We start from the raw sequence: 27,484 nt of genomic DNA on the forward strand, positions 1-27,484 counted from the left end.
TGTGTGAAAGTACATTAGCAAGAAGTTTTTGTTAGTCAAACTCCCTCCACCCCCACCCCCACCCCCGATTTCTTAGAGTATTTTGGTTAGGGATGACTAAGCTTTTGACCCTATGAACGTCGGGCGTGCGCTCAGCCTGCAGACTGGGCACACCTGGTGTTAACTTCCCCTCAGAAGAGTGAAGGAGTAGCACCTGCTGTCCACCTTGTCTGTTCCTTCACATAGGCTAACCGAAGAGACGCGCAGGAGTCAGCAAAACAAAACAGGTGAAATAAGTCTAAAAGATTGGGAAGCAACATGCTACATTTAACCTAATTTTATTCATGCTTGCCTAGGGATGGGGAATAGATCATTCAATAAAAACATACAGTAAAAACGGGGGTGGGGGAGGCTTATCATGTACAATGTTTAAACTACAATAATGATGTACCTTAATTACTTCCATGCACACAAGTCTAACATTACAAGTTTTTAAAAAATAAACACAATTAAGACTTCTAGGAGCATTTTATAATAAATTCCTAATTTTTCTTTGTAGATAGATCAAGCACCTCCAAAATACAGATTCCTATACACAGTGAGTACTTTACTTAACGTACATGGACAGCCTCAGGGCAAGCTGACGTTATATCAGCTTGGCAGGCAACAAACCATAGTGCCAAATGGAAAAAAAGGGCAGTTGCAAATAAACTTAAAACTAAGTTAACTTTTATAATTAAATACAGAAAATATACTGATTTGCTAAAAATAAATAAGATGTGACGTATGTAACCCTTCACTATAAGAATGAACACCAGGACATGTATAATGGTGAACGGGTCTCAATAGTTTACTACGGTAAACGCTGGCTAGATAGAGTGCAAATGCCGTGGAGCACTATGGGTGGTTTATGTTTCGCCACATACTTTTGTTACCTTGAGGTAGATAACACATGTGTACCAAATTCGGCATTCGTTTTCAGTTGCTGCTGGTATCATGTGTCTTAAGAAATGTGTACAGTATGAAAAGCTTGAAAATACTAATGAATGAAAAACGTTTCAGGAAAAAATAGATCTTTTCATGCATTATGTACAGTCTCACTGTGTAAGTTTCAAGGCAAGGTTTTGTTTCCTGTAAAGCAGGTCACTGGTCTATGAGAATGTCTATTCACCCTAGCGCATCTTGTCTCCTCCTGCACTGCATTGTTTTGCTCTATTCTTTGTGTGTGTGTGCAAATGACATGCCAGTTCAAATGAACACTAACTCACATGTAGAAAAAGTCTGCATTTTACAAACTGAGAACTAAGAAAAAAAATCCTTGCAAATTAATGACACCTTCTGATTCAAGTAAAAAAATGACTTCAAACATTAGTGATAAAAAGACAACACATTCCATGAAGAACAAAGAAATGTCTGCCGAGTGTTTAGTTCAGGTGTTTCAGGATGCTGCTGTATGTCTTGTGAGGGATCTGAGGGGACGATTTCATAGCGGAAGGTGTTAACGTGGCCTGGATGGACTTGAGTGGGGACCCCACGGGACTGTGGAACTGCGGGGTGCTTATGGACTCTAGCTGCTTGCTCAGGAGGATCTCCCCACTGCCGTTCAGAAGCCCTGCCTCACGTCCTCTCTCCCCACGCTTCCCTTCCTCGACTGGCTCAGTTTCTAGCATTTCAGAATCTTCCTTCCTGCTGAAGAACTTGTCCAAATAGCTGGTGTACGTGTTCTCCTTTTCCACGTGCTCATCCTTCCTGACCTCACAACAAAACTGACTGATGAGGAAGCACTCCTCCCCGCTGCTCACAAACTGGCTGTCCCAAGAGGACTGATACAAGGCCTCCAGCTGAGCCAAATTAGCCATTCCCTTCTCTTGCTTCTCTCGACTCACTGACTTGGATATCAAGCTTTTCAGTTCTAGCTGGGACACTGAGCTGTTCAAGTCATTTAACTTGTCAATGACGTCAGTAGGCTCACGCTGGGAACTGAGCTGTATAGTCCCTGCAATGAAGGAGTCAAAATCAAAGCCCTGGCTCTTCTCCCTTTCCTTCTCAGCCAGCTGCTGGGATGCTTCCTCCAGCGCTATCTGTGCTTTGACCAATCCGTTCCTCTCACACTTTGACTTGCCTTTCTTATCGGATTTTTCTTTACTTTGCTCTTTCCAGTTGGAAAGATCTATAATAAGTTTGGGCTCATAGTAATGGTTAACTTCACTCTCCCTCCACACCAAGTTATCTAGATATGATGACGACCTTGTTTTGTAGTTACAGGTGTGGCTACACTCCAGATCACAGTACTTGTTCTCATGGTGATCTGGGTACTGCCAGCAAGGCTCGGCAGAGTAGCTAGTGTCAAAAGCGGGATCCTCCAGATACTTCTCTCGGTCTCCATCCAAGTATTTTCGAGGATCAACTTGAACTTCTTCTTCATCGGTGACATCAGACAGAGCTCTTGGGTCAAGCTGAACCTCATCGATATCAAAGTTGTTATGAATAGGCCAGTCATGCTCTGAGAACTGACAGTCATGATACCTGAAGAAAACACAGGCATTACTCCATGTGGTGACTTCATTCTCAAATGCACAGTGTTTGCTCTGTGGAAGTACTGAGTGCTTTCTGTTTTGGCTTAGTTTTTAAGAGCAAGTTGTACCCCCAGTACTGGATTAGAGGCGGATGCTGCCACACCCAGCTCTGAATGTAAAAGTTGTGCAGGTCTCTGTGTGTGTGTGTGTGTGGGGGGGGGGGTAACAAGAGAAAGTCAGAAGCACTCCCTCCTGCCAGAATCTATCGTTTCCATTTGGGAGCTGTGCTACTAATTAAAACACCAGAAGGCAGCATCCGGTGACTGCCAACAGAGTATCAAAATTCATAAGTTCAGAGCTTCCACCTTAAGCAAGTTGGGTTACCACTTCTCACCCCCTTTGCTCTCTATTCTCACCCACAGGTAATAATCTAGGAGGCTGTAATTTAATTCTTCTAGTTTCACATTAATACTTTATGCCCCAAATTGGTACATCTGTGAGCAGGTATTTACCAGTCTTGTTTGCATTGGTAATAAGTTACTGAGTAATGGGGAGGCTTCCTGAAATCTGCCACCATCGGTGTGTGCTGTTTCTGCTTGTTGACACAGCCCAGCAGGGCACTACTTCACACCCAAAAGGAAGCAGACTGACGCACCAACAGAGGCTGGAGAACGGGGAAGGAGTCAAGAGATGTCAGAAAGGAACTGGGTATATGAGAACTGTATTTAGGGGACAGAAAGTGACAGCAGATGGGCAAGTACACCGACACTGAAGAGGAGAAAACAGTTTTAACTACTTCTGTTTCATCTGGCATGGTCAAGACAGGGCATTTCCCTACAGCCTGGGTGGCATCTACCTCTCCAGCCTCCAGACAGATGTCACTAGGTTCAGCTTAACTATTTCTTTCCAAACACAGAAACATGAAAACTTAAATCTCACTTGTCATTCTCAGTCCTGGCTATATACCAAATCCCTTAAGACCTTGCCTCTACTGGGTTGTTATAGGATACCACCCACTCTTACAGGCTAGCAGGACTGCACATCTCCAGAAAGTCAGAAATATAGAGACACAAAGGAGGCTGAGGAAAGCAGCACCTAGAGGAGGCTACTCATTCTGCTCACAGCCCAGACAAGCCCTTTCACTGAACCTGTTCTAAGCTTTTATGTCATCTGGAAAAAAATTCAACTGGTACAGGAATTGAAGACACTCTATTCTGACATTGAGTCACCTTACCAAGTAAGGTTGAGTCTTGAGAGCTAGGAAAAAGTGCATATTTATCTCAGAGCTTTGGGTTTTAGCCTCATGATGAAAAAAAAATTAGGTGTGTATTTAAAACGGTTTTTAAAAAAATTGAATGACTTAGCCAGATGGTGGTGGAACACACCTTTAATCTCAGCACTCAAGAGGCAGAGACAGGCGGATCTCTGTGAATTCGAGACCATCCTGATCCACAAGAGTTAGTCTCAGGACAGCCAGGGCTGTTATACAGAGAAACCCTTCTCAAAAAACAAAAACAAAAAAAAAATTGAATGACTTCATAAAATTAGTTGTAAATATTCGGACTTTCAACCAGCTTACAATTTTAATTAGCACGCTTTCATGACTGCTCTCATTTCCTCACCAGGACCCAGTGCTGATTCCACAGATGCTAGTTAGACAGAGACTTAACACAAACCCCAAAGGCATCATTATTAAAATGCTAAGACAGCCATAAACATAAGCACACAGCATACAGCATATGGTGCATTGAAAATAAATGTTTTCTAACTTAGGATGAGCTTACCTTTCCCAGTTATAAATGTGACTGTGTGTTTCATCCATAAGCAGAATATCATCAACTTCATCTTCTATGTGGAAAGGATGGCTTGAAATGGGCTCATCCGTTGGAAAGGAGTAGATGCTCATGTAAGGGTGGGAAAGCGCTTCCTCTGCTGTCAGCCGGTCCATGGGGCTGAACGTCAGAATCTGCTCCAGGAAATCCAGTGCTAAGGGAAAGAGGAAAGGTTTACAGCATGTCCATCTAAAAAACAAACTGAACTCGGGAGGCAGAGGCAGGCGGATCTCTGAGTTCGAGGCCAGCCTGGTCTACAAGAGCTAGTTCCAGGACAGGCTCTAGAAACTACAGGGAAACCCTGTCTCGAAAAACCAAAAAAAAAAAAATAAATAAAATAAAAAAAATAAAAAACAAACTGAAAAATGCTACTTTCATTTAATATGTGTTTAGGTAAGCATGGTGTTGTACATTTTGGTGCTGGGATAGGGCTTTTTCAAAACAGGGTTTCTCTGTGTAGACCAGGGTGGCCTTGAACTAAGAGATCTGCCTGCCTCCCAAGTGCTGGGATGAAAGGGGTGCATCTCTGACTACCTTGATATCTGACCATCACGTATGTGTGTACGTAAGTGTCCATACTCAGTGTGATGCTAGGGGTCAAACAGAAGGCTGAGCATGCTAGGCAAGTGATCTACCACTGAGCCAAACTCAGATATAAGGATTTTTCCCTTTCCTCAAGAGAAGGTTACTTTATTACAGAGAACCACAAAAGCGGAAGATTTTTGATCAAATATGTCACTCCACTGAGATGAGAAATGAATAGAAACTTCAAGACTGTACAAATTCTTACATGTTTTGTTCATTTGGATTAATATGTGGGCAAACACTATATTTTACTCTTTCTTCCTTGCCATGAAGATCTCTGCCTTCTCCTGACCCAATCCTTCTCCTATTTAAATTTAGGCCAGGGAGATGGCTCAGAGAGTAAAGATGCTTGCTGCCAGCCTGACAACCCAGGTTTGATTCCTGCACATGGTGACAGCTGACAACCCACTCTTCTTACAAGCTGTCCTGTGACTTCCACATGTGTGCCTTTGCACACACGCATTAAACTTTTAAAGATTTAAGTGGTTGTTTGCTTTTATTTCAGAATATGGATGTCTGTGTGTGATATGCATGCCTGATGCCCAGGGAGGTCAGAAGAAAAGGTATCCGATCTCTTGGAAGTGAAGTTACAGACAGTTGTAAGTCATTATGTGGGTGCTGAAAATTGAGCCTGGGTCCTTTGGGGAAACAGCCAGTGCTATTAACCACTAAGCCATCTCTACAGCTCCATAAAATTAATAAAAAAAATGAGTCATATTCACAGAAATGCCTGATTTGTGCGTAACACTCACAGAATTCTATTATAGCTAATTGAGAACCAGTCATTCGATATGCTTACCCACAGTTAAATGGGAAGATTAAATTGGAAAACGGGTTTAGAATCAAGGGATGGGTTTTTCTAAACTTCTAGAAAGCAAAGAAATAGACTATAGTCCAAGGGCCAGGTCAAAAGAGGAATGCCAGAGTTAAAGGCCTGGGTCCACCTAAAGTCCTACAGACTCTGGGAAAAGAACACAAACCTCAAGATGGAAATAGGCTCAAGCCTCCATACTCCAGAGATGTGACAGTTAAGTCACACTACCTTACCTTCTCGACTAATTCCCGGAAGCAGCTGAGTTAGCGGTTTGTGTGGCTCAGTCATGTCGTTTCTAATGTAAACTGGAATCACACTGAGAAGCTCCTGACGATCTTCCTCATGCACAACAGGAATAGATTCTAAGATCAGTTGCATCTGTTCAAGTTCATGTGCACCTGAGTGAAATCCAGACACCAGAGTGTAAACAAATCACCCACAGTGCCCACTTTCCCAGCAATAAGTATATCCACAGATTCTCTGAGAATCTTCCCTTCCAGAAGTCAACACCTCTCTTGCACTGAGTCTGAGCTGTCCTTGACCTGCTTTTAGCATGAGGCTGAAATGACAGTGTGTAAGTTCTGAGGAAAATCACAAGGTAGTTCATGCTTATGGTCAGCTCATTCTTTTAAATAAAGGTGTCTTACTATATTCAATTAGTAAATAAAATTCTTCACCAAATGATTCAGGGACAACTGGACCATCCACAGGCAAAGTAATAAAATTAGACCCCTGCCCTCACATCATACACACAAATCAACCCAAAACAAATCCTGATCTAAATGTAAACAGCTAAAACTATAAAATGCTTTGAAGAAAACATGGAAGTAAATATTGTACAGAATGGTTTCTCAGATATGCTATGCTAACACAAAAGATGGATTGATTGGTTGGCCTTCAGCAGAACTAATGTTCCGTGCTTCAAAAGACACTGTCATAAAAGGAAAAGACACTGCACACAGCATGGGAGAAAATAGAAATTATATCCGATAGACTCCATGTCCACAGTATGTAAAGAATTCTTAAAAATGCAAATGATATTTCAAAGAAAAGCAAACAAATGATTTGGATATTCTACAAAAATATCCAACGACCAATAAGAGTCTGGGCATGGTGGCTCACACTTGTAATTCTAGCAGCCATGAGGCTGAGGCAGGAGGACTGCCTCATGAGTTCAAGGCTAATGAGCTACAGTGTAAGATCCTATATTAACAAAAAGAGGTCATAAGCACCTTGAGATATCCTTTTTTCACACCACCAGGATGACCACACTCAACAAAGTCAATGCTCTAAAGTGCTGGTGACAATGTAAACAGAACTGTCTCATTCTCAGGTGACTGGGGAATGTACAACACACAGCTGCTTTAAAAAACTATCTGGTCTCCAAAAATTTAACCTAAATTACCGTGTGTCACCTACCTGTCTTATGCCTAGGAATGGATGGATACCCAAGAGAACTGAACACATGCTCATATAAAAATCAGTACACAAGCGTTCATGGCAGCATTGTTCATAAGGGCCAAAAAGTAAAGCATTCACCAACTGATGAGTGGAAAAACAAGGCCCTATATTCACACAGGGAATAGCATCTGGCATATGCCAACACTGATATGTACAACATGAATGAACCACAAACATTGCCATGAGAAAGCAGCTTGTCACAGAGCCTGGTGCATGGTTTCATTCATGTGAAATGTCTAAAAGGAGCAATCCATAGAAAAAGAATGAGTGGGTGCAGGAGCTGGGGAAAGGGATAACTATGGTCAGAGGGTCATTTTCAGAAGGATGGAGATGCTCGAGAATCAGACAACCCCATACATTTAAGAACACACCCAACTACATAATTTTCTGCAGTGCTTGGTTTTGAACCAGAGGCTCTATGAATGCTAAGCAGATACTCTAAAATCAAGCCACATCTCCAGCTGAAACACACCCTTTAAATGGGTGAACTGTATGGTATGTAAACTTAAAACATACTGGCTTTTTCCCTCATCTTTTAAGGGATAAGAGTTCCACACTGAGGGCACTCCTACTGTCCCAAAAGAAACCTGGAGAAGGGAACAACAGAAATCTGTAGGATTTTCAACAGTAAACTTACCAGGAAATGGCTAATTTAACTCAGATATGACTTACCACAGACCTCCAAGAGTATGGATCCACAAAACACTGAAGTTTAGAAATAAGCCGGCACATAATAGAACACTAGAGTTCTAACTAGATGCTAAAGCAATTTAATGAATCTGTGAACACATTTTTTTCATTTCTTAATATAAACACTGTTTTATCTTTGCATTTGAATATTCCAGACAATTTAAGTTCTTTGAAATCTTAGAGAACCTTGCCTTAGAGATAAATACAAAATGACTTCTGGTCCACTTTTCCCCACATAATACTGACCTGCAAAGAGGGTTTTACCAGTCAGCATTTCAGCAAAGATGCAGCCTGCAGCCCACATGTCAATGGCTTTAGTATAATTATTAGGAGAAAGTAAAAGTCGTGGAGATCTGTACCATTTGGTAACCAATCCTTCAGAAAGATGACCCTGGAAAAGAAACACCAAACAGACTTCAATTTCCTTTACTTTAGGGATGGGGGGAATATTCATCCTCCAAAAGAGCCATAAAATCAATTACTGTTGATTTCTAAGCCCATTTTCAAAGCTCTTACCATCTAGAGGCCGCAACATTCCCTTAGAGATGGATATGCCACCCCTCTGATGACAAAACATGCAGAACAAAATATACCATTAAGGCTTTGATGCCAACTCTAGGCCAAGTTCAACTTGTTTCAGAAGAGAAACAAGTTTTCAATCCAAGTTCTCACATAATTAAGGAGCAGGCATGCTTCGGATCAGAAGGAAAGGTGGGGAGAGCTGCAGCTCCTAGCTATCACACTGATTCTCCACCACCACACCCCACTCCTAACCAATGTCCACACGACCTTGCTCCACCCTCGGAACACTACAGAGACACTCACTGTACTGGTGGATATTGTTTTGCAGGTCAGAGCACTGAACAGATCTTGGGTCTGCTTAAGGACACACCTAGGTGAGTCCAGGGACGCCAAGTAAAGATCTGGGTGTGCCTCCTTCCAGAGCTCAGCGGGGACTCGACCTCTATGTTAAAAGTTGTTTATTAATCTATGTGGGTGAGGGAGGGGGGAGGGGAGCCAGCAACCACACACCACAATGCAAGTGTTGAGGTAAGAGAACAGCTTGGAAGAATCCATCTCTTCTACAGTGTAGGTTCCAGGAACTCATCGCCCCCCACCCTTTTTACAGTGAAGATAATCAGTTAAGACAACACACATGGACGAAAACTTGTTTCAGACATGGGCTATGGAATGCCAAGTAATAGGACTTGCTCTCAGGGGTTCTTTGTCTCCAAATCAGTTCTACTTCTTACTTTATTGAGACAAAGTTTCACAGTAGCCCTAGTTGGCCTGGAACTCGATGTCTAGGCCAGAGTGGCCTTGACTTACATGAATTTACTTGTTTCTGCTTCCTGAGCACCGGGATTACAGGTATACACAACCATTCCCAGCTCACTTTTATATTTTAAATATCAAGATTCTACCTGAGATTTCAATTTAAAATCAAAAGGCCCAAGTTCTCCTTGAAAGACACTATTAAGTTCTTATGTGAAAAAAAGTTGCTTATAAAGGGAAGTTGCTATGAATATATAAATATTATACTTTGAGATAACTAAATAAGAACTTCAATTACAATAAATAACTCCATATAGCAGCACAACTTGGAATCCCAGTATTTAGGAGGCTGCAGATAGTGAGTTTGAAGTTAGCCTAGACTATAAACTAGAGTCCAAGGCAGCCTAATTAAATAGCAAGACCCAGTCTCAAAAAAAGGCCAGGCCGTGGTGGCACTCCCCTTTAGTTCCAGCACTCAGGAGGCAAAGATAGGTGGAACTCTGGGAGTTTGAGGCTAACGTTGTCTTACAGAGCTAGTTCCAGGTCAGCCAAAACTACACAAAGAAACCCTGTCTCAAAAACCAAACAAACGAAGTCATACACTTCAGAACTTCATTACTATACACACAGCCATGCACTTTGAGAAAGTTATATGTAACTAGGATTCCACTTGACCTTCGGTTCAAACCCTGGACATTATGAATGAAAGCAGACCTGCACCAGAAAAAGACACACCAGCTGAGAGGCTGGGTGGAGATAGCTTTCCACGTACCTTATGGGAATAATGAGGATCCATGATCCGTGCCAGACCAAAGTCACCTATCTTCAGCACCAAGTCTTCAGTGTTAATGAAAAGATTAGCTGGCTTGAGATCTCTGTGCAGTACGTTTGCAGAATGGATATACTTGAGCCCACGTAGCAGCTGATACATGAAAAGCCTGGCATGCTCTTCCAGTAAAGGGCCCTGCTCTAGCACGTTCGCCAAGTCTGTCTCCATGTACTCCTGAACAATGTAGACGCTGTTCAGCTCCGTGAGAGAGCCCACATCGTCTGTTAACTGGCTTCCACTGGGACCAAGAATTTCAAACACTTTCACAATGTTATCATGGTCAAGTCTTCTAATAATTTTGATTTCACGTAGAGCATGTTTGACGCTCTGGGGATCGGTGAGGACAATTTTCTTGATGGCTACTCTTTTGTCACAGTCATTGTCGACAGCGGAAAAAACCAAGCCATTGCCTCCACAGCCCAACGGTTTTAAGTCCATGTACCTAGAGCCCAGATCAAAACCATGAATGTTCATAAGACTTTCAAATTTCTCTGCCATTTTGAAACCCTTACAATCGCCTTTTCCTTTCAAATTGTTGAACTTGTGTAAACAAGGAAGAAAACTGGCATCAAAAGGAAAGATCTCTCAAAAAGGGAGAAAAACAATTCCGTTTCCACAGCACGATGGTTCCTTGATGTTCATTGCAGACGGACGCCAACCAGGCCCGCTGAGTTCCCCTCAGACTTAAAGCTCAAAAATCTCTATTCATACTGAGAATTAAAAAGATTGCAGTGCTCATAGTTCAAGGAAGGGCAGCAACTCTGCAGACATTTAAAGAAACACTCAAGAAACTCAAACGGAATGAAATGACATACTATGCACTCAGATATACTATGCTAACTGACTTAACATGGGACAAAACTGTGAATAAATATGCACCCGGCAGGCCTCCGTGGACATCCTCTCACAGTGCAGATACATTCAGTGTTGGACTGGTCCTGAGCAGCATCCTAAGGCGCTGGGAAGCACTAGTTCCCTTTGCTTCCTCTTCCTTTGTTGCTGTATTTCAACAGGAAGCCCTGGTGACGTTGGCTGACAGGTATCTTTTGTTAGTGATCAGGTGGCTCCAGCTCACCACAATCACAATCAAAGCTACCGTCCATCTTACTCTGCTACAACCTGGGATGAAAAGAGGAGGAGAAAAATCACTAGAGGAAACACTTCGTATCTGTGCAATGGCACGGCAGTGGGGCATTTAGCAGGGAAGGACTATAGCAAGAATGGTGGCACCTGGCTATCATCTGGGGAGCCTGAGGTAAGAAGACTGGGAGTTCCAGGACAGCCTGCGCTACGGAGTACCCCCATTTCTGTCTTGTCTGTCTCTCTATCCATTCATCACACACTTAGCCAAGTGGTAAGTTTCCTAGACTTCACAGCATTGAATTCTCTGGAACATGCTCATCAGGTTGGCATTTCAGTGAGCAAGGGGCTTGATGTGCAAACACTGAGACCTAGGTTCAAATCCTCAGGCCCATGTAAAAAAACCTGTAGCCCAGCACTGTGTGCAGAAGTCGGGAGAGCCACTGGACCCTGTTTCAGGGGCAAAAGTCAAGGAATGATAGAGCAGGATGCCAGACATCCTCTTCTGGCCTCTGAATGCACACAAGCATCTGTTTCCACACACAGGTATACAAATACAACACATGAAATGACAACCGGTATGGGAAACTCTTTTCTTAGTTGGAGCATTGTATTATCTATGTCAGTATCCAGTAAGCAAAGTCCAGCAGCACAGGATGAATTGCAGAACATGTCTTAAGCTGGTCAAAGAGTGTAGGCAGCTGGCTCAGGAGACCGACACCGCTGACTGCCAGAGAAACCCGACTATCTTAACATTTCCAACCAGAAGAACTTTGGGGTGGGGTCGCCTGTACACACGTATGTGTATGCCAGCAAGACTGTCTTTACAAGAATGCTGAGGAGCACCAGTTCCTCATGCTTGATGGCTGGCTCTTTACTCACAGCATCTCCAGGCCCTAGAAAACACTTGAGTATTCAATTAACATCAAGTCTGAGGAGAAATGCAAAACAGAAAAACAACAAAATATTGATACAGCATCGGTGGAAGTTTAAACTAGTAAAAGAAAGCAGGGCATGGTGGTGCACGCTTGTAAGACAGAGGCGAGGCAGATGGATCTCTTCTGAGTTCAAAGTCAGTCTCATTAAAATAGCAAGTTCAGTCCAGCCAGGGATACAAAGTGATAAGACTGTCTCGGAAAATAAATACAACAGTAAAAGAACTTAAAGGTAATGTGGCAGAAACACATGAAGGAGAGAATGAACAAGTAACATGTCCTTGGCCCCCGACTATTTTTCCTTTAGGTAACTTCTTAGGAAATGCTTGCTAATAAACATACAAATGCTTTCTTTTTAAGTTGTTGGGTTTTTTTTTTTTTGTTGTTGTTGTTCATTTGTGTTTGGGGGGGCAACGTCCCCATTCTATAGAAACTGGGTTTTCTGTTCTAACTGGTCTGACTACCACAAAGGATGTAACGTGCACATTTACATCTGAGGTGCAGCCTTACAGGTAGAGCTATCTCTGCCATGTGCACACACTTGCAAGCAACGCTGCAGCTTCTCAGGGTAAAGTGCCCCTCCACCCCACCCCGTCCACAGTGACAGCCTCTGAAAGGTGGCTTCTCCAGAGTCAAGTGAGCAGTCTGAGCTAACTGGAACTCAGACAGTTGCTTTGGGAAGGGACAGGTTGAGCAGTACTCTGTACCTTAAGCCTGGCACAATGGTGCTGGCATCAAATTCACTCTTGTCTGTGATCATGCCTTAGACTCTAGTTATTGAGTTCTCAGGGCACAGAAGGTACAGCTTAGCTACCTACTCACAGGCATTACTAACAAGCCCTTGTTCCTCACTCAGGTAGAAGGGCCCAAAGGTGTCCTTTCAGGACCTGGACCTCAAGGAGGCCAGTGGTGTAACCCAGTATTGGGTAAATCATCTCAGGAAGCTAAAAAAAAAAAAAAAAGACTTAGCAAAACAGGCTTGTTTTATCAGTAACTACTCAGCTACCCTTCATCCCAACTCTGTCTTCTGGCCAAGACTTCAGAGGAGATGGGGATCCCAGCACTTGGGAGGCAGAGGCAGTGGATCTCAGTGAATTAGAAGCTGGTATGGTCTACCAAGCAAGTTCCAGGACAGCCAGGACTGTTACACAGAAAAACCCTGTCTTGAAAAACTTCAAAAAAAAAAAAAAAAGTCTTATTATGTAGCTCTATTGTCCTGAACTCACTAGGTAGACCAGGCTGGTTTTGAACTCACTCCGTGCTGGGATTAAAGTTCTGTACCACCACACCTCGTTCAAGACAGTTTCTGTGATGCCACATTGACCTAAAATTAAAGAAACATTGAAACAAATACAGGACCATGAAACATTTGAGCAACTCTTCTCCAGATACTTAAGGACTGCCGTCAGATTTCTGTGGCCGTCAGGACAGGTCAGAAAGCCCCCAACTAGCGACTTAAGTCACAACAGAGTTGTTATCTAAGTTGTTATGAAGACATTACCTTTACCATTGATACTCAGTGTACCAAAAGACCTACCCCTCTCTTCCCCATGACGTATTTACCAAATGATTACAGACCCAAGCAGGTCACACAGTCTCTCAGACACACCCACAGGAATTGAGGAAGTGCTGCCCTAACAAGGACCCAGAAACACAGAGTCATGACGTTACAGCTCTAAGAGTCTGCGTCTGTTCTTTTTCATCAGGCAGAGTCCTGAATGTTCACTGTGCCAGCACTGTCTTCAGGCACTGAGGCGTAATGAAACAAGAGAAACAACCTGTTTCCAGTCCTGACTCAGAGAAGCCCCGCGTCTGAGCACTTCCTCCTGCTCACTGTTTCCTACTTCCCTTCTCCTCTCTTCCAGCATTCTCATGTTCCCCAGGGTGATCCTCTCACCATCTCTCTCCACTATGGTGGCTGGCAGCTTTAAATCAAAAGGTGTGAGACTAAAGCAGCTTACTAGCATTTTCTGAGCACAGAATCTGGCAGTTACTAGGTGCCCTGTAAACTGTACTGAATAAACAGCACACCCAATACACCTCCTATTTTTCCAGAACTAGACTAGCCTGGTCACTGGAGAGCATCTGTGAAGATGCCACTTCAGCCTTTCCCCTTCCAGGCACTCCCTCCCCACAGCAAACAGCAGCTAGTGAGGGGTGGGGGTGGGGGGAAGCAACCTGTTTCAAGCCCTGGGAGGGCCAAAGCAAGAGCAGTCAGCTGTGTTACACTCCCCACTTTCCTGTGTGGCGGTAGAAGGAAGGACTGCCAGGGAGCTGTGCTCTGGGGAACCACGGAAGCAGCCTCTGTGAAGGCAGCACCAGAGCACGTGTCAGTCAGACTTTCTCCACACACAGTGAGTGATCTAGCAGAGTTTAGGGCACCCTAGACCACACTCTACAACTACAGGTGATACTGACCAGGGATAGGAGCTTACAAAACAATCTAGAATCAGTGGCTGACTCACAAGCTGGTACTCCCAACTACTTGAGGCAAGGAAGCCTGTCTCAAAACATCTGAAAAAGGACTGGAAGTACGGGTCTGCAGTAGAACCCTTGCCAAGCCCTCAAGAGGTCCTAAAGTCGATTCCCATCCTTCACTTCAGTTCCGGGGGGGGGGGGGGGGCTAACATGTTTTTCTCACCTCCAGTCACCATACACAAATGTGGGGCACATACATATTCAGGCAAAACACTCATATACATAAATAAAACTTTAAAAATAAATTTATTCAAATGTCAAGCCTTGGGCTGGAGAGATGGCTCAGAGGTTAAGAGCACTGACTGTTCTTCTAGAGGTTTGAGTTCAATTCCCAGCAACCACATGATGGTGCAGAACCATCCGTAATGAGATCTGGTGCCCTCTTCTGGCAGGCATGCATGCAGGCAGAACACCCTATACACGGTAAATAAATAAATCTTTAAAAAAAAAAAAAGTCAGGCCTTGACAGGTGGTGGTAACACACACCTTTAACTCCAGCACTCAGGAAGCAGACAGGCAGATCTCTGTGGGTTTGAGGCCTGCTTGGTCTACAGAGCTAGTTCCAGGACAGAACAGCCAGAGCTACACAGAGAAAGGAAAAAAAAAAAGGACCATGGAATTTTTCACTGACAGGATTAAGGATCAGTTTCATGGCTGCATGTGAACTCATCCTCACATCCCAATCACCAGCCCTTTTCGACTGGTCTTCAGTGAGTACAAAAGACTACAGGCAAGTCAGGGGTAGAAGTCAGGGGTAGTGCCACACACCTCTAATCCCAGCTCACAGAGAGGCACCCAAAGGATGATGGCTGCAAGTTTGACGCCACCAGGTTTTCATATGGAGACTGTTTCCAAAATAAAAGGGCTAGAAAACCCACCATTTCCAAAGCAGCTGCCCTCTGAAAGTGGGGCCAAGACAGGAAGCTGAGATAAATGCCTCTGCAGCATTCTGCATCTTCAGAATAGCAAGTTCATATTCTCCTAAAGCTGAGCCAAGGAAACACAGGGCCACACTGGAAAGCAAGAGAAAAGCTCCTGCAGTCAGCAATGGAGCCAGAAGTCAGGCTGGAAGCAGAAAACTCCAAGGTCTGGGAAACTAATGGAACTTCAGAAATACAGGTCAGAACATCTTCAAAATCAACTAAAACTAAACCATCAACTCACAAATGAATCCACACCAAACCAGTCTGTCTGTCTTTGTCTCTGTCTGTCTCTCTGTCTCTCTCTCTCTCTCTCTCTCTCTCACACACACACACACACACACACACACACACACACACGGACAGCTTTTAAAGTCAATCAGGAGAAAGAAAGGAAGCATGTACCAGGGAAGAAAAGGAAGAACTGAGGGCTGGTCATCACTAGGAAGGAACATTAGCGGCCTGGAAGAAAGGCAGAGAAATGAGGCTGTCACCAGAGAAGAATGTGAGACTGTAAAGAGCACACTACATTCCACATTCTACGATATGCTGCCCCACAGGGTAGCCATAGCCACAGATGGTGACTGAGTAACTGAAATATGACTGACTCCACCGAAGAATTCATTCATTCATTCATCCATTCATTCATTTTTCTGGTACTAGGGATTAAACTCTGAGCCTCGTGCATGCTAGGCAAGCATTTTATCACAGAGCTACACCCCATCTCCATCAATTAAAGGGGAATGCCTTTACACCCAGCACTGGGGAGCCAGAAACAGATCAGATCTCTGTGAGTTGCAGGCCTGGTCTACACAGTGACTTCCAGAACATTAAGGGCTAAGGAGACCTTGTATCAAAAATAACAAAGTTGGTTTTTTTGGCTATAGGTACAGCTCAAAGATAAATTGCTTACCATGTACAAGGCCTTGGGTTCAACTTCTATAACCAAAATAAATTATTAAAATGCCTACATGTGGCTAGTGGCTACCATATTGGACAATTCTACAGCACACTGGCACATTTTTTAAAAACTTTTAACATTCAAAAAGGTGAAACTCATGATGCAGATAAAAAGCCTTAGGAACCCAAGAAGGAATCAAGAACACAGGGGCAGGAATGGGGGGAGGGGTGATAGACAGTCCAGGCAGAGCATGCATTAAACCTGGTGAGAACCAAAACTCAGGGTCACATACAGAAGAACACAGGAACATAACTCACAATTTATCTGCATCTATTACGTGCCAGGCATTTTCTAAGTGACAAACAGCTCATCTTACAAAGAGACCAGATGCTCCCAAAGGTGAGGTGATCTCATTAGGTCACATGGATAGTAAAGACAGGATCTGGGCACATCAGTCTGATCCTGGAGTCATAATCTTCCCATTGCATATGGTTGGTGTGACTTTTGCAGAGCAATGACCAAAATTCCCCAGAACAATAAAAGGAGGAACTATTTATTTTGACTCAATTTTAAAATGTCATTCCAAGATGGCATGCAAAACATGGCTGAGCAGGGGGCACATGAAGACTGAGTATAGTCTGGGGCCAGGACAGGGCATAACACCAAGGCCATGCCCCTAATGACCTACTTCAAAGGTGCCACCTCCCACTTTTAAACAGCTCCCCAAAATGCCATCAAATTACAAGTCCATAAAGGGATTAAAGCCACTGATCAAACCAGAACCATCATGGACATACCAGTGGCCTCCTAGTCATCTCCTAATCTAATTAAATTGACAAAACAGACTACGCACATCTGAAGAGAGCTTGAGACCTCTCTGTTTCTACACCTGGAAATAGGTACTCAGCAGGTTCTCCTGGTAGTTACCTCCAGAACCAGCAAACCTGGAGGGGCTAGGCCAACACTGGACATAAAGGAACTCAGAAGACTTAATTCCTTTGTATTATTTTTGATCCAAGTGAAAGAAACAGGAAGAAATGTGCATGCATTCTTGCAATTTAGATTAGCTTTATTGAACGGGAAATTGGCAACACTGTCTAACAGTCAAAAGAATATCCAAGCATAAAGTTAGTAAAAAACCTACCATCTCTTCAATTTGTATATAAAGAGGGAAGAATTATCAAATTGAGACTCATTATTAAGTTGAGGATTAGATAATTTCAAATTTAGTAAAAACAACAACAAAAAAACCCCTCCATTAGGCTAGAGTATAGCTCAGTTGGTAGACTGTGTGCCTAACAAAAAAGGAGGCCCAAGCCTCTATCTCCAGCAACACAGAAACCAAGTGTAGAGATGCACATCTGTAATCTCAGATGGAAACAGGAGATCTAGGCCAGCCTTGAAGGCCACCTGGGTTACTATCTAAGGCCCTGACACAAAATTCACAACAGAAAGCTAAAAGGGATTTCACACACCCCTAATCCCAGCAGAGGCAGGTGGATCTCAGTGAGTTCAAGACCAACCTGGCCTACAAAATCGAGTAGGACAACCAAGGCTACACAGAGAAACCCTGTTTCAAAAAAATCAATCAAATAAATAAATGAATAAATAACAGATTAAATTCAATTTCTCAGGGGGCATTGGTCAAATACTTAATCATCACCACTTTGGTTCGCTGAGACCTCACTGGTCAGCACAAAACAGAGCACCCCTCATCACACAAGCTCTACCCAACAGTGATTACAGTCTCAACTTTACATTCATATTTCTCGGGGGGGGGGATCAGGGGAAAACAACTCACAAGACCTGGGTTTTCCAAACCAGTTGTTAACCAGCTGAGGACCACTCCAGTCTCTCTCAGCCAAATGGATGTTCATTCAAATCACAATATTGCTAATGTGTGTAGCTTCTAATTCACTGGGTCCCGATGAGTCAAGGGTCAGAACCTTTAACCAGCTCCCAAGTATTATGGTCTTAGATCATACTGGGCCTCAGTTTACTTAACATTTACTCCGTCAAATGATGTTGCTGGAGCAAAATGTTCATGCCACTCTTTCAAACACTCACAAGCACTTTTATGGTTGCAGAGGCAGATTTCCTTGAAGTAAATGTTAAGGTTCTTACATCTTAAAGTATTTTTTTTTTTTTTTTTTTTGGTTTTTCGAGACAGGGTTTCTCTGCAGCTTTTTTAGAGCCTGTCCTGGAACTAGCTCTTGTAGACCAGGCTGGCCTCAAACTCACAGAGATCCGCCTGCCTCTGCCTCCCGAGTGCTGGGATTAAAGGCGTGCGCCACCACCGCCCGGCCTCTTAAAAGTATTTTTATTTACTCCTTTTGTGTAAGACCTGTGCATCTGAACACAATTGTTGCAACATGCATGCAGAGGTCAGAGGACAACTCTGCAGTCAGTCCTCTCACCGCACAAGACTTGCTAAGCTCCATCTCAAGTCAACAGGCTCGCACAGCAAGCTCCGAACCTGCTAAGCCATCTCACCAGAGCAACATCTAACAATTCTTTTTCCTTGCCTTTTCATTTCTTGAGACAGGCTTTCTCTGTGTAGCATTGGCTATTCTGGAACTCGCTCTGTAGACCAGGCTGGCCTCGAACTCACAGAGATCTGCCTGCCACTGCCTCCCCAAGTGCTGGGGTTAAAGCACAAAACAAAACACACACACAGCACAAACAACAAACTCTAGCAGCCAGGCATGGTGTCACATGCTTGTAATTTCATGAGGTTAGGCAGAAGGATTAAGACATTTGTGGCAAGCCTGGGCTATGCAGGGAGCTGTCTCAGCAAAACAAAACTGGAAGGGGTGCCTTTCAGGAGGACATCCTACATTTCCCAAACACAATTCAGAGAGAAATTCATGGAGCCACGGGCACCTTACCGGCATCAGCTCATAGGAGTAGCTCCCTGGCAAGAAGCCATGGGGTATAGTAACGTCATTTTTATGTTTGTAAAGTCATAATACTAAACAATAAAACTGACCAAGACCTTGATACTGCAGGCAGGTTATAGTGTAAGAGTCCACAAGACAGCCTGCTGGAGCTAGCAGAGGACTGCCAACAACAAAGTGACTACAGAGGCATCTTCCTGGTTTCCCGGAGCCCTGAGAACACAGGCTCACAGGAGCAATGCAAATAGGGAACTAGAGAGCAGTGCTGAGAACTCCCCAACTCACAAAGCAACACCTTAGAGACAGCTTGTTTCTAACTCCTGATTTCTGTCCAACCATTAATAACCTGCATTCAAAAGGCCCACACGCTCAACTTCTAAGGAATGTGATGCTCTGAAAATCCCAATCCTTTTACATTTGTATTTTTGTTTCCTTTAGTAGACAACATTAAGTATGAATTAATCTTTGATGCAATTTCAAAATGTCTCCAAAGATTTAATTCAAATCCACAACACAACTTATTGTACAGTAAACTTCCCAAATAACTTTCAGAAAATGAACAGTATAGAGAAACAACAAATGGACCAGGAGATTTTTATTTATTTCTTCATTTAGGAAACAAATGTCTTCAATCTGTCTTGTTTTTCCCTCAAAAAAATTTTTTAGGCAGGTCTCACTATATGGCTCTGGCTGGGCTGGAACCCTCCATGTAAACTGGTCTGTCCCAAACTCACAGTCCTGCTGGGTTTTGCCTAAGGAGGACTTTAAATGTGAGCACCCCCCCACACACACACACCTGCTTCAGTCTTATTTTAAGCCAATTTGTTAAACGCTGGCCATGAAATATGTCCAAATGTCTATTTTATCACCAAGCTTCAGCTTAAGTCCTAAATCTGGAACTATTCACTCAGTTTATCTCTTTAAGTGCTTCTAACAATGCTGGTTTCAACTTGTCTTTGTTAAAATAGAAAATTCCTGGGGCTGGAGTGATGGCTCAGCACATACGCACCAGCTACTCTTCCAGAGGACCCAGGTTTGATTCCTTGCACCCATATAGCAGCTCACAGCCCTCTGAAATTCCAATGCCAGGAGATTTAGTGCCGCCTTCTGGCTTCTGAGAGCAAACGGTTCATAGACACTCAAGCAAGCAAAACATCCATACCAACAAATAATAATAAAAACTTTTAAAAACAGAAAATGCACATATGTCACAAGAAAGCACTGTGTGTGTTTAACAGCTCCTACTAAACTCTGGTGGTATTTGTACAACACTCAAACCGGTACCTTCTAGATACTATGAAGATAACTTTTACATAGTCAATGAAAACCAGTCAATTTCCATCAAGGCTATAATGTTCTGTCTGTCCTTTATAATAACTTGCTAACAAATCTCTCTCAATAGTAGCCAAAGGCCTGTTAGTATCAAACATTTAATTTCAGCAACTAGCCAGCAATTGCCATTATCTTTTCGCTCAACAAACGTTATACAATTGTACCAGCAGGGTACTGGATAGCCTTTTAAAAGGCAACTTAAGAAGCCATTACTTTTTTTCTTGGGGAGGGGGCTATTCTTCAGAGAAAAGAAAACTAAGCCAGGGGCAGTAACGGTTCTAGCCTCTCATTTTTAAAGCAAGCAAGCAAGCCACGTAGTAGCTGCAGTGGGCAGGGTGAGTCATCAGCCAGCTCGAAACTTGCAACAGTTCTGAGCCTCCTCCCACCCGACCCCAGCCCCTGCACAAGGTCCCCTGAGTCAGCAAGCCTTACTAGCTGGTCAGTTAGGAATTCTCACGGCGCCTACATGAACTTATGTAAAACGCTGCAGTGTTTTTAGCGCTCGCACTAGTCTTTAAAACGGTTGCCTTTGCTATTGCAAAATTAAACGTTCTTCGAGTCAGTCTTCTCCGGATTCCTTTTTAATCGCAGAAAGTGGGCAGGCTACTTTTAATCCTTTTCTGCAAATGACTAAACTCCAAAATAGCCTCACATAGAAAACTAATTTTAAACAGTTTTTTTTTTCATTTCCAAGGTCTTTTTTTTTCTGAACAGTAATACTGAAGTGACAGAATAGTCTGCTCAAATCTGACAAGCTTCGGAGATGACAATTATTGATTAGGACATCAGTAAGCAAGGCTTATGATGGAGCTAGATTAAGACAACATATATGTTCAAGCACCTTACAAACACGTTTTTACCTACAAGCTAAAGATTTTTCTTCCACCCAATTCAAAATTATTTCCAAACACCAAAACCTGTCGTTTCTAAGAAAACTCTAAAGCTGAGGATAATGGGGCCCACGTGTTAAGCCCAGCAGGAAGCTGAGGCAGGAGAATGTTTCTCAAAGCCCAGCTGGGACTAGGCGAGACCAGCTCAACAAACAAACAAGAAAACCCCTTTGGGGGCCGGGCCCTATTTAGACCCAACATTCTTCTCTATTCAAATCATTCTTTCCAACTCAGTTCTCCGACGTTAAAGAGACAGAACGTGAAAAACCAGAATTTTACCAAAATAAACACGCTAGAATAACCAACAATTAGGAAATTATTCTGAAGCTGGCTGCTCTTCGTTTGATGGCCTGTGAATGTTTTTTCCCCCCTAACAATCATCTGTAGCCATAAAAAGTTAATACTGAGACTATCTCGGGACTCTTCGCAACGAACACGGGCTGTTCAAATGCAGTATGGAGACCTCCAAACTCCCCCTTACCAGGTCCCTTCGCTCTATCCTTCCATACTTTCAAACCGCAAAAAGGTATAGCACGCAAGCAATCTAAAGGAGCCTGCAGCTCGCAGCTCGCCCAGGCACCTGAGCCGGAGAGCCCACGCCAGGCAGGAACAAAAGGCGGCCGAAAGCCCACCGCTCCACACAACTCCCAAGTCGGATTAAAACAAGCTCCAAGTGAGGAGGCCTGTAACCGGTAACGTACGTTTACATCGGGGTTGTTTTTCCGGATCACACCTTAACGTCCGGAAAGGTGTCAGGAGCCCTGGCTCAGACCGGTCGCCGGCACCTCGTGGACCGCCAGACACAAACTTGGGCGGACTTAGGGTTTGGAGCAGAGAGCTACGCAACGTGCTCCGAGACTTTGCCCGGCCTGAGTCAGCTGAGGCCGAGTCACCCGGGCGGGCCGGGGGAGGAGACAGGAGAGCGTTAGGGAGGCAGCGAGCCAGGAAGGCAAGCCTCCACTGTTTCAAGCGCTCCTGGACCACCGCCCTCGCCTAAGCGCTGGCGGGGACTCGAACCCGCGGAGCCGACGCGGGCGGCGGGGACTCGAACCCGCACAACACAGCCCGGCGCGGGCGGCAGAGCCGGCCTGCTAAAGCCCGCGGCCGGCTGCCCGGCGAGGGGCGTGCCGGGTGGGAGGGGCGCTCCGGCCGCGCCGCCAGCCCCACGCGGGGACCCGGCCCTCGCAGCTGGCCGTGCCGCCCGGGCCGAGCGGGCACACGGAACAAAAGCGCCTTTGTTGAGCGGCGGCCGCCCGGAGGGTCACACACAATGGACGCGGGAGCCGGCGCCGCCGCCGGGCCCTCCGCCGTTCCCTCCCGCGCCGGCCCGCACACAGACACACACACACAGACACACTCACGGGACTCCTCCGACTCATCGAGATTGTGCGGGGCCCGCGGACAGCCCCCAGGGTCGGCTCAGGTCTCCGGCTGTGCTGGCGGCAGCGGCGTCTCCGAGGCTCTCGCTTTGCCGCAGTCGCCGCCATGTAACCCCGACCCGCGAGAGAGGGCGCGGAGAGGAGGCGGGACCTCGCGGCGGCACGCCCCTTCACGTCACAGGCTCACTCCACGGCGGCCCCGCCCCCGCCGGCCGGGAGTCGCACGCGCTGAAATTTCCAACGCCCGTGACTACGCGCGCCGCGGGGGCGACGGGAGCTGCACGCGGCCTGCTGCAGGGTATGCCCCGGCCTCGGCTGAACCACAGCCCAGGGGTGTCGCCCCAAGTGTCCTGGCAGGGTGAACTGTGAACGGCAGCCGGACCCCCTGGCTCTCGGAAGAGGCCGAGCGCAAACAAGCTAGGCCAGGTGCTGAGCAGATCACCTCTGGGTGATGTAGGGAGGCTCCTGGGATCGGTCCCCTGAGGCCTCCCCGGCGCTTCCAGAAACCTCGGCTGTAGCTCAGGGAGTGAATAGGTGAGGGGTCGTGAGAGAAGTGTGAGCAAAGACCCAGGCAGGAGACTGGCTGGCTTGTTGAGGGAGCTGGCAGCAGGCGTGTTAACAGTAGGTAGTGAGAAAGGTGATCGCTGCCCTTCCGGTGTTTAGGTGAAATTTTAGAGATTAAAGAACACAGGGCTTGCCTGGAAGTGGTGGCAATTGCAAGAGTTTCTCTGAGATCTAGCCCAGCCTACATAGTGAGTGCCAGGACAGCCTGGGCTACAAAATAGACCTTGTCTTAAGGGACAAAAAAGTAGGGGGAGTGGGGAGCGTGATGGTGTGCTGCTGTGATGGAGACAAGAAGGGTCAGAAGATGCAGGTAATCCTTGGCTGCATGTTGAGTTCAAAGCCAGCCCGGATTACAGGAGACACTGTCACAAAAAGAGGCCAGGTGGTTGTGGCGCCTGCCTTTAATCCCAGCACTCTGGATCTCTGTGAGTTCGAGGACAGCATGGTCTCAAACCAAGTTCCAGGACAGTCAGGACTGTTAATATAGAAAGATCTTGTCGCGAGAAACCAAAAGAACGGGAAATTTAAAAAAAAAAAAAAAGGAAAAGAAATGAAGAGATTCGGTCAGCCTTTTTTGTCTGTGATAACTGACCATCCTAAGGAAAATCTGAAATAGAGCAGTCCGTCATCCACTGTGCAGCAAACCCCTTCAGAGATGACACAGTCACTTGAAGTTAAGAGCTTGAGCTGAGCCTCAATGCTTTCTAATACAGAGCTACATTAAAATATATACTTTGTGAGACAGCATCTCACTATGGAGCCCAGCCTGGCCTAGCACACCTAATCCTCCTGCCTTAGCTTCCCCAGTGCTTGGATTATAGGCTTAGGCTGCTGAGCCCTGCTCTATTATATTTAAAGCAATACCATCTGAATACCAGGTGTGTAGAGGAGCTGGTGCATAAAGCCAAGAGCAGAGCACAGTTTCCAGCTCGGGGCTGCAGCCTGCTCTGCCCTGCTCTGTGGACACACCCACACACACCAGTCCAGTCCTCTTCAGGGACTCTTCCACATCCGTCTTCCTATAGTGTTTAGACACCTGGGGGTGGCGAGAACATAAGCAACCAGCTTGCCTTCTCACAACAGGGTCATAATGTATCCCCCTCCCCCCCACTTCCGCTAAAGACCCAAATAAGCTACTGGTCAGGCAGAGGCAACCTCACTGTTTGACAGCACTCAAGGGAATCCATGAAGTTCCCCCTTTGTAATATCTTAAGAGAGAGTGGTCGGGGCGAGCTAGTTACAAGATTTGGGGATTTGGTTTAAGGCAGGTCTTTCATCGTGGGGACTTAACTGGGACTGAGTGGTGTTAACACTTTGGGTGGGAAGGGGCAGTTTGAAAGAAGCCTAAGAGAGAGAGTACGGTGTTGGGCAAACCCAGTGACCTTCCTGAGAGCAGCTGTTTACCCCTTTAGTTTGGTCACTAATGTAGCCTTCCAAAAAATAGGCTTTAAGGAAGTCCCTGCCTGAAAATGCAATAAAATATTTGCAAACTCACCTTCCTGGATGAGGCTTTCTTGATTTTTGTCTTGCGTACAAACCAGGTGTGGTGGGTGTCATCACAGCATTCTGCAGGCTGAGACAGGAGAATCTTGAGGTCAACCCTAGGGGTTCATAAGACTCGTCTCCAAGGCAAGCAATCAAGCAAAGAAAGAGGAAAATGAGGATTTTGAAAATGACCAAAATTCATTATATACATGTGTGAAACTATCAAAGAATTTTTAAAGATCATGTTTCTGTGCACAGCTGAATTGCATTCACGTTAATACAGCTAGGCTTAGTTCTTAATCCTGATGTGTAAACAGTTCAGTTCCACCAAGGTTTGTTTTGTTTTGAAGGGGTTATGAAACAGACTTCTGTGAGGCCATAACTGGCCTCAAATTCTTGATTGTCCCCCTCAGGCTCCCCAGTGCTCCACACCTTCACGCTCAGCTGCAGATGACAATCTTTTAATGAGTAGGGAAATCATTTTTGTGGGTCATGACCAGAACAGCAAGAGAACACCCCTATAGCAAACAGGGAGCAACACTGAAGCTTTCTGCCTTGCGCTACATCTCAGCAAACCCGAGTGCCACCAAATAGGAGCCAGGCCATTTACTACTAAGCTTGATAAAACTGAGGACTGGAGAGATGGCTCTTCCAGAGGAGCCAGATTTAGTTCCCAGCACCCACATGGCAGCTCACGGCCATCTGTAGCTCTAGGTCCAGGGATCCAACACCCTCTTCAGGCACATAGTGCACAGACACATGCAGACAAAATACCTCTATCCATAAAATTTTTTAAAAAAAAATCCAGATGGTGGTGGTGCTTTCAGGAGGCAGAGGCAAGAGGCTCTCTGATCTACAGAGTGAGTTCCAAGACAGCCAAGACTACACAGAGAAATGCTCTATGTTCAGAGCTGTTAAATAGAGGAAGACCACAACATTGAAACAAGGCATTAGAGCTGTGTCTATTGGATCACAGTGTGAAATGAATTTCTGCTTTTTGCTCATCATTGCCAGGAATGTTTGAAAGCCGTGGTTGTGGAAGTAAGCGTTCAGGAGAGGCTGCACATGGCGGAGGTGGCAGAATATGAGCACTTGCTGAAATGCAGTGGACCACCTACCTGTGCAAGCTGAGCTGTAACAGAGGGACCACTTAGTGCGAGTGAGGGACATCAAGGAAAGCTCAACTGGATGAGAGCGTTTTTACCTGGCTTCAGCTCGATTCAGGCAGTAGCAGAACAAAAGAGAGTCCCAGTGAAAGAACAGAATAGAAAGAAGAAAGCATGAGCCTCCAGACCACACTGTGGAAAACTGAAGTATAACAGGCCTGAGAAAGTTGGCACAGAATGGAGAAGGCTTTGAATGCCCTGCCAACAGTTCTAGATTTCATGATAATGACACCAGGCAAGGAATTTAGGTGATGCAACTAATTATTGATGATGGTGATGATTAGACAATTATGTGTGATGCTACCCATGGAACCCAAGGCTCCTGAATACTAAGCAGGCCCTCTGCTGCTAAACGACAACCCCAGCCCGCGCCAGTTCTTTGAAATAGTTGATACCAGCTAACGGGAGGTGCAGACAATAAACAAAGACTGAAGACACTGGGAGGGTAGGAGAATCTATTGGTTCTGCCATTTTACCCTATTCTGCTAATGCTGGCTGCTCAGAAAAACCCCACACGACTTAATTCTCTGCCATCCTGACATTCCTAATAACTCCTGTGTGGAAGTCAGGTGAGGCAAAGGAACATGGGGTGAAGAGGGGACAGAGACTGTTTGTGCACTGTATCTTACCAGCCTCCTTATCAGAGCATTCTCTGTGCCCACAAGTTCAGATTTCTGATTGGAGCTACAGGCCGTCAGAGTTGACGCTGTGAGGCCAGGGCAAGTGGCTGTCGGCAGTAGGGAGCTGGCAGCTCTCAGAGGCCGCGCTTTCCAGTAAAACCAGAACTTGAAAGACAAGCCATGCGCTCTGAGACACAGAAGTCTGAAATCTGGCGGCATGGCCACTCTGGCTTTGTTTGTTCCCTGTGCTAGCCAAGCACCTGTCCTGAGGCCACTTCTAATCTTGGTACGCTTCAGAGACTCCTGGTAGAACGTGTGTATCAAGGCAAAACAATAAGGTTGAGTAAGTTCTGTGCTGGTTCTTTGTCAGAACAAAATATATAAAAAATGTCTGATCCCTGAGACAGAAACTATGACACTTTGGTGAGCATGCAAAAGTTAAGTGTCTTCCTACAATATAAAAATAATGTAAACTTTTCTCTTTAGAGTCACATAAATTGAAAACAAAAGAGCTTTATATTTTACTGCCTTTAGCAACATTCTTATCTTTTTTTTATACAAGCCTTGACTACCACATCCAGTTTAATGTTTCCTTTTATGCCGTCTGAACAAAGGGCTTCAGAAATTCTCCAGCATTGCTAGGAAACCACCACCATGGCATCTCCCCAGCCCCTGAAGAAGGTGAGTCAAAGAAAGACTCCCACTTATAGCACTCCCCTCCCTTCCTGAGCAAGCCAGAAGAGACTAGCTGTGTTCTCTACAGAGGGTCCAAGGCTGCTTGAAAGCCAATTGCCACATGAGGCTCACTTCCTATAGTGCCCACACTTGAGGTTCACTTCCTGTAGTGCCCACACTT

The 27,484-nt window shown here is 45.0% G+C and overlaps 1 protein-coding gene across 2 annotated transcripts; it reads right to left on the reverse strand.

Annotated features, from left to right (window-relative positions):
- Nucleotides 1-301: 301 nt before the first annotated feature.
- Mapk6 (mitogen-activated protein kinase 6) lies at nt 302-22,926 on the reverse strand. 2 transcript variants are annotated; one of them, XM_038322766.1, is made up of 6 exons: nt 22,776-22,926; nt 9,925-11,100; nt 8,124-8,268; nt 5,960-6,124; nt 4,280-4,481; nt 302-2,505 (listed from the first exon to the last, which is right to left on the reverse strand). In XM_038322766.1, the coding sequence occupies exons 2-6, from the start codon at nt 10,477-10,479 to the stop codon at nt 1,404-1,406; spliced, it is 2,169 nt and encodes a 722-aa protein (XP_038178694.1). In that variant the 5' UTR covers nt 10,480-11,100; nt 22,776-22,926; the 3' UTR covers nt 302-1,403. The 2 variants fall into 2 exon arrangements, with proteins under 2 accessions (XP_038178694.1, XP_038178695.1); XM_038322767.1 differs by lacking the exon at nt 22,776-22,926 and adding an exon at nt 22,116-22,271.
- Between the last annotated feature and the right edge of the window lie 4,558 nt (nt 22,927-27,484).

Source organism: Arvicola amphibius, chromosome 3 (assembly GCF_903992535.2).
Source record: "Arvicola amphibius chromosome 3, mArvAmp1.2, whole genome shotgun sequence".
Classification (NCBI taxonomy): domain Eukaryota; kingdom Metazoa; phylum Chordata; class Mammalia; order Rodentia; family Cricetidae; genus Arvicola; species Arvicola amphibius.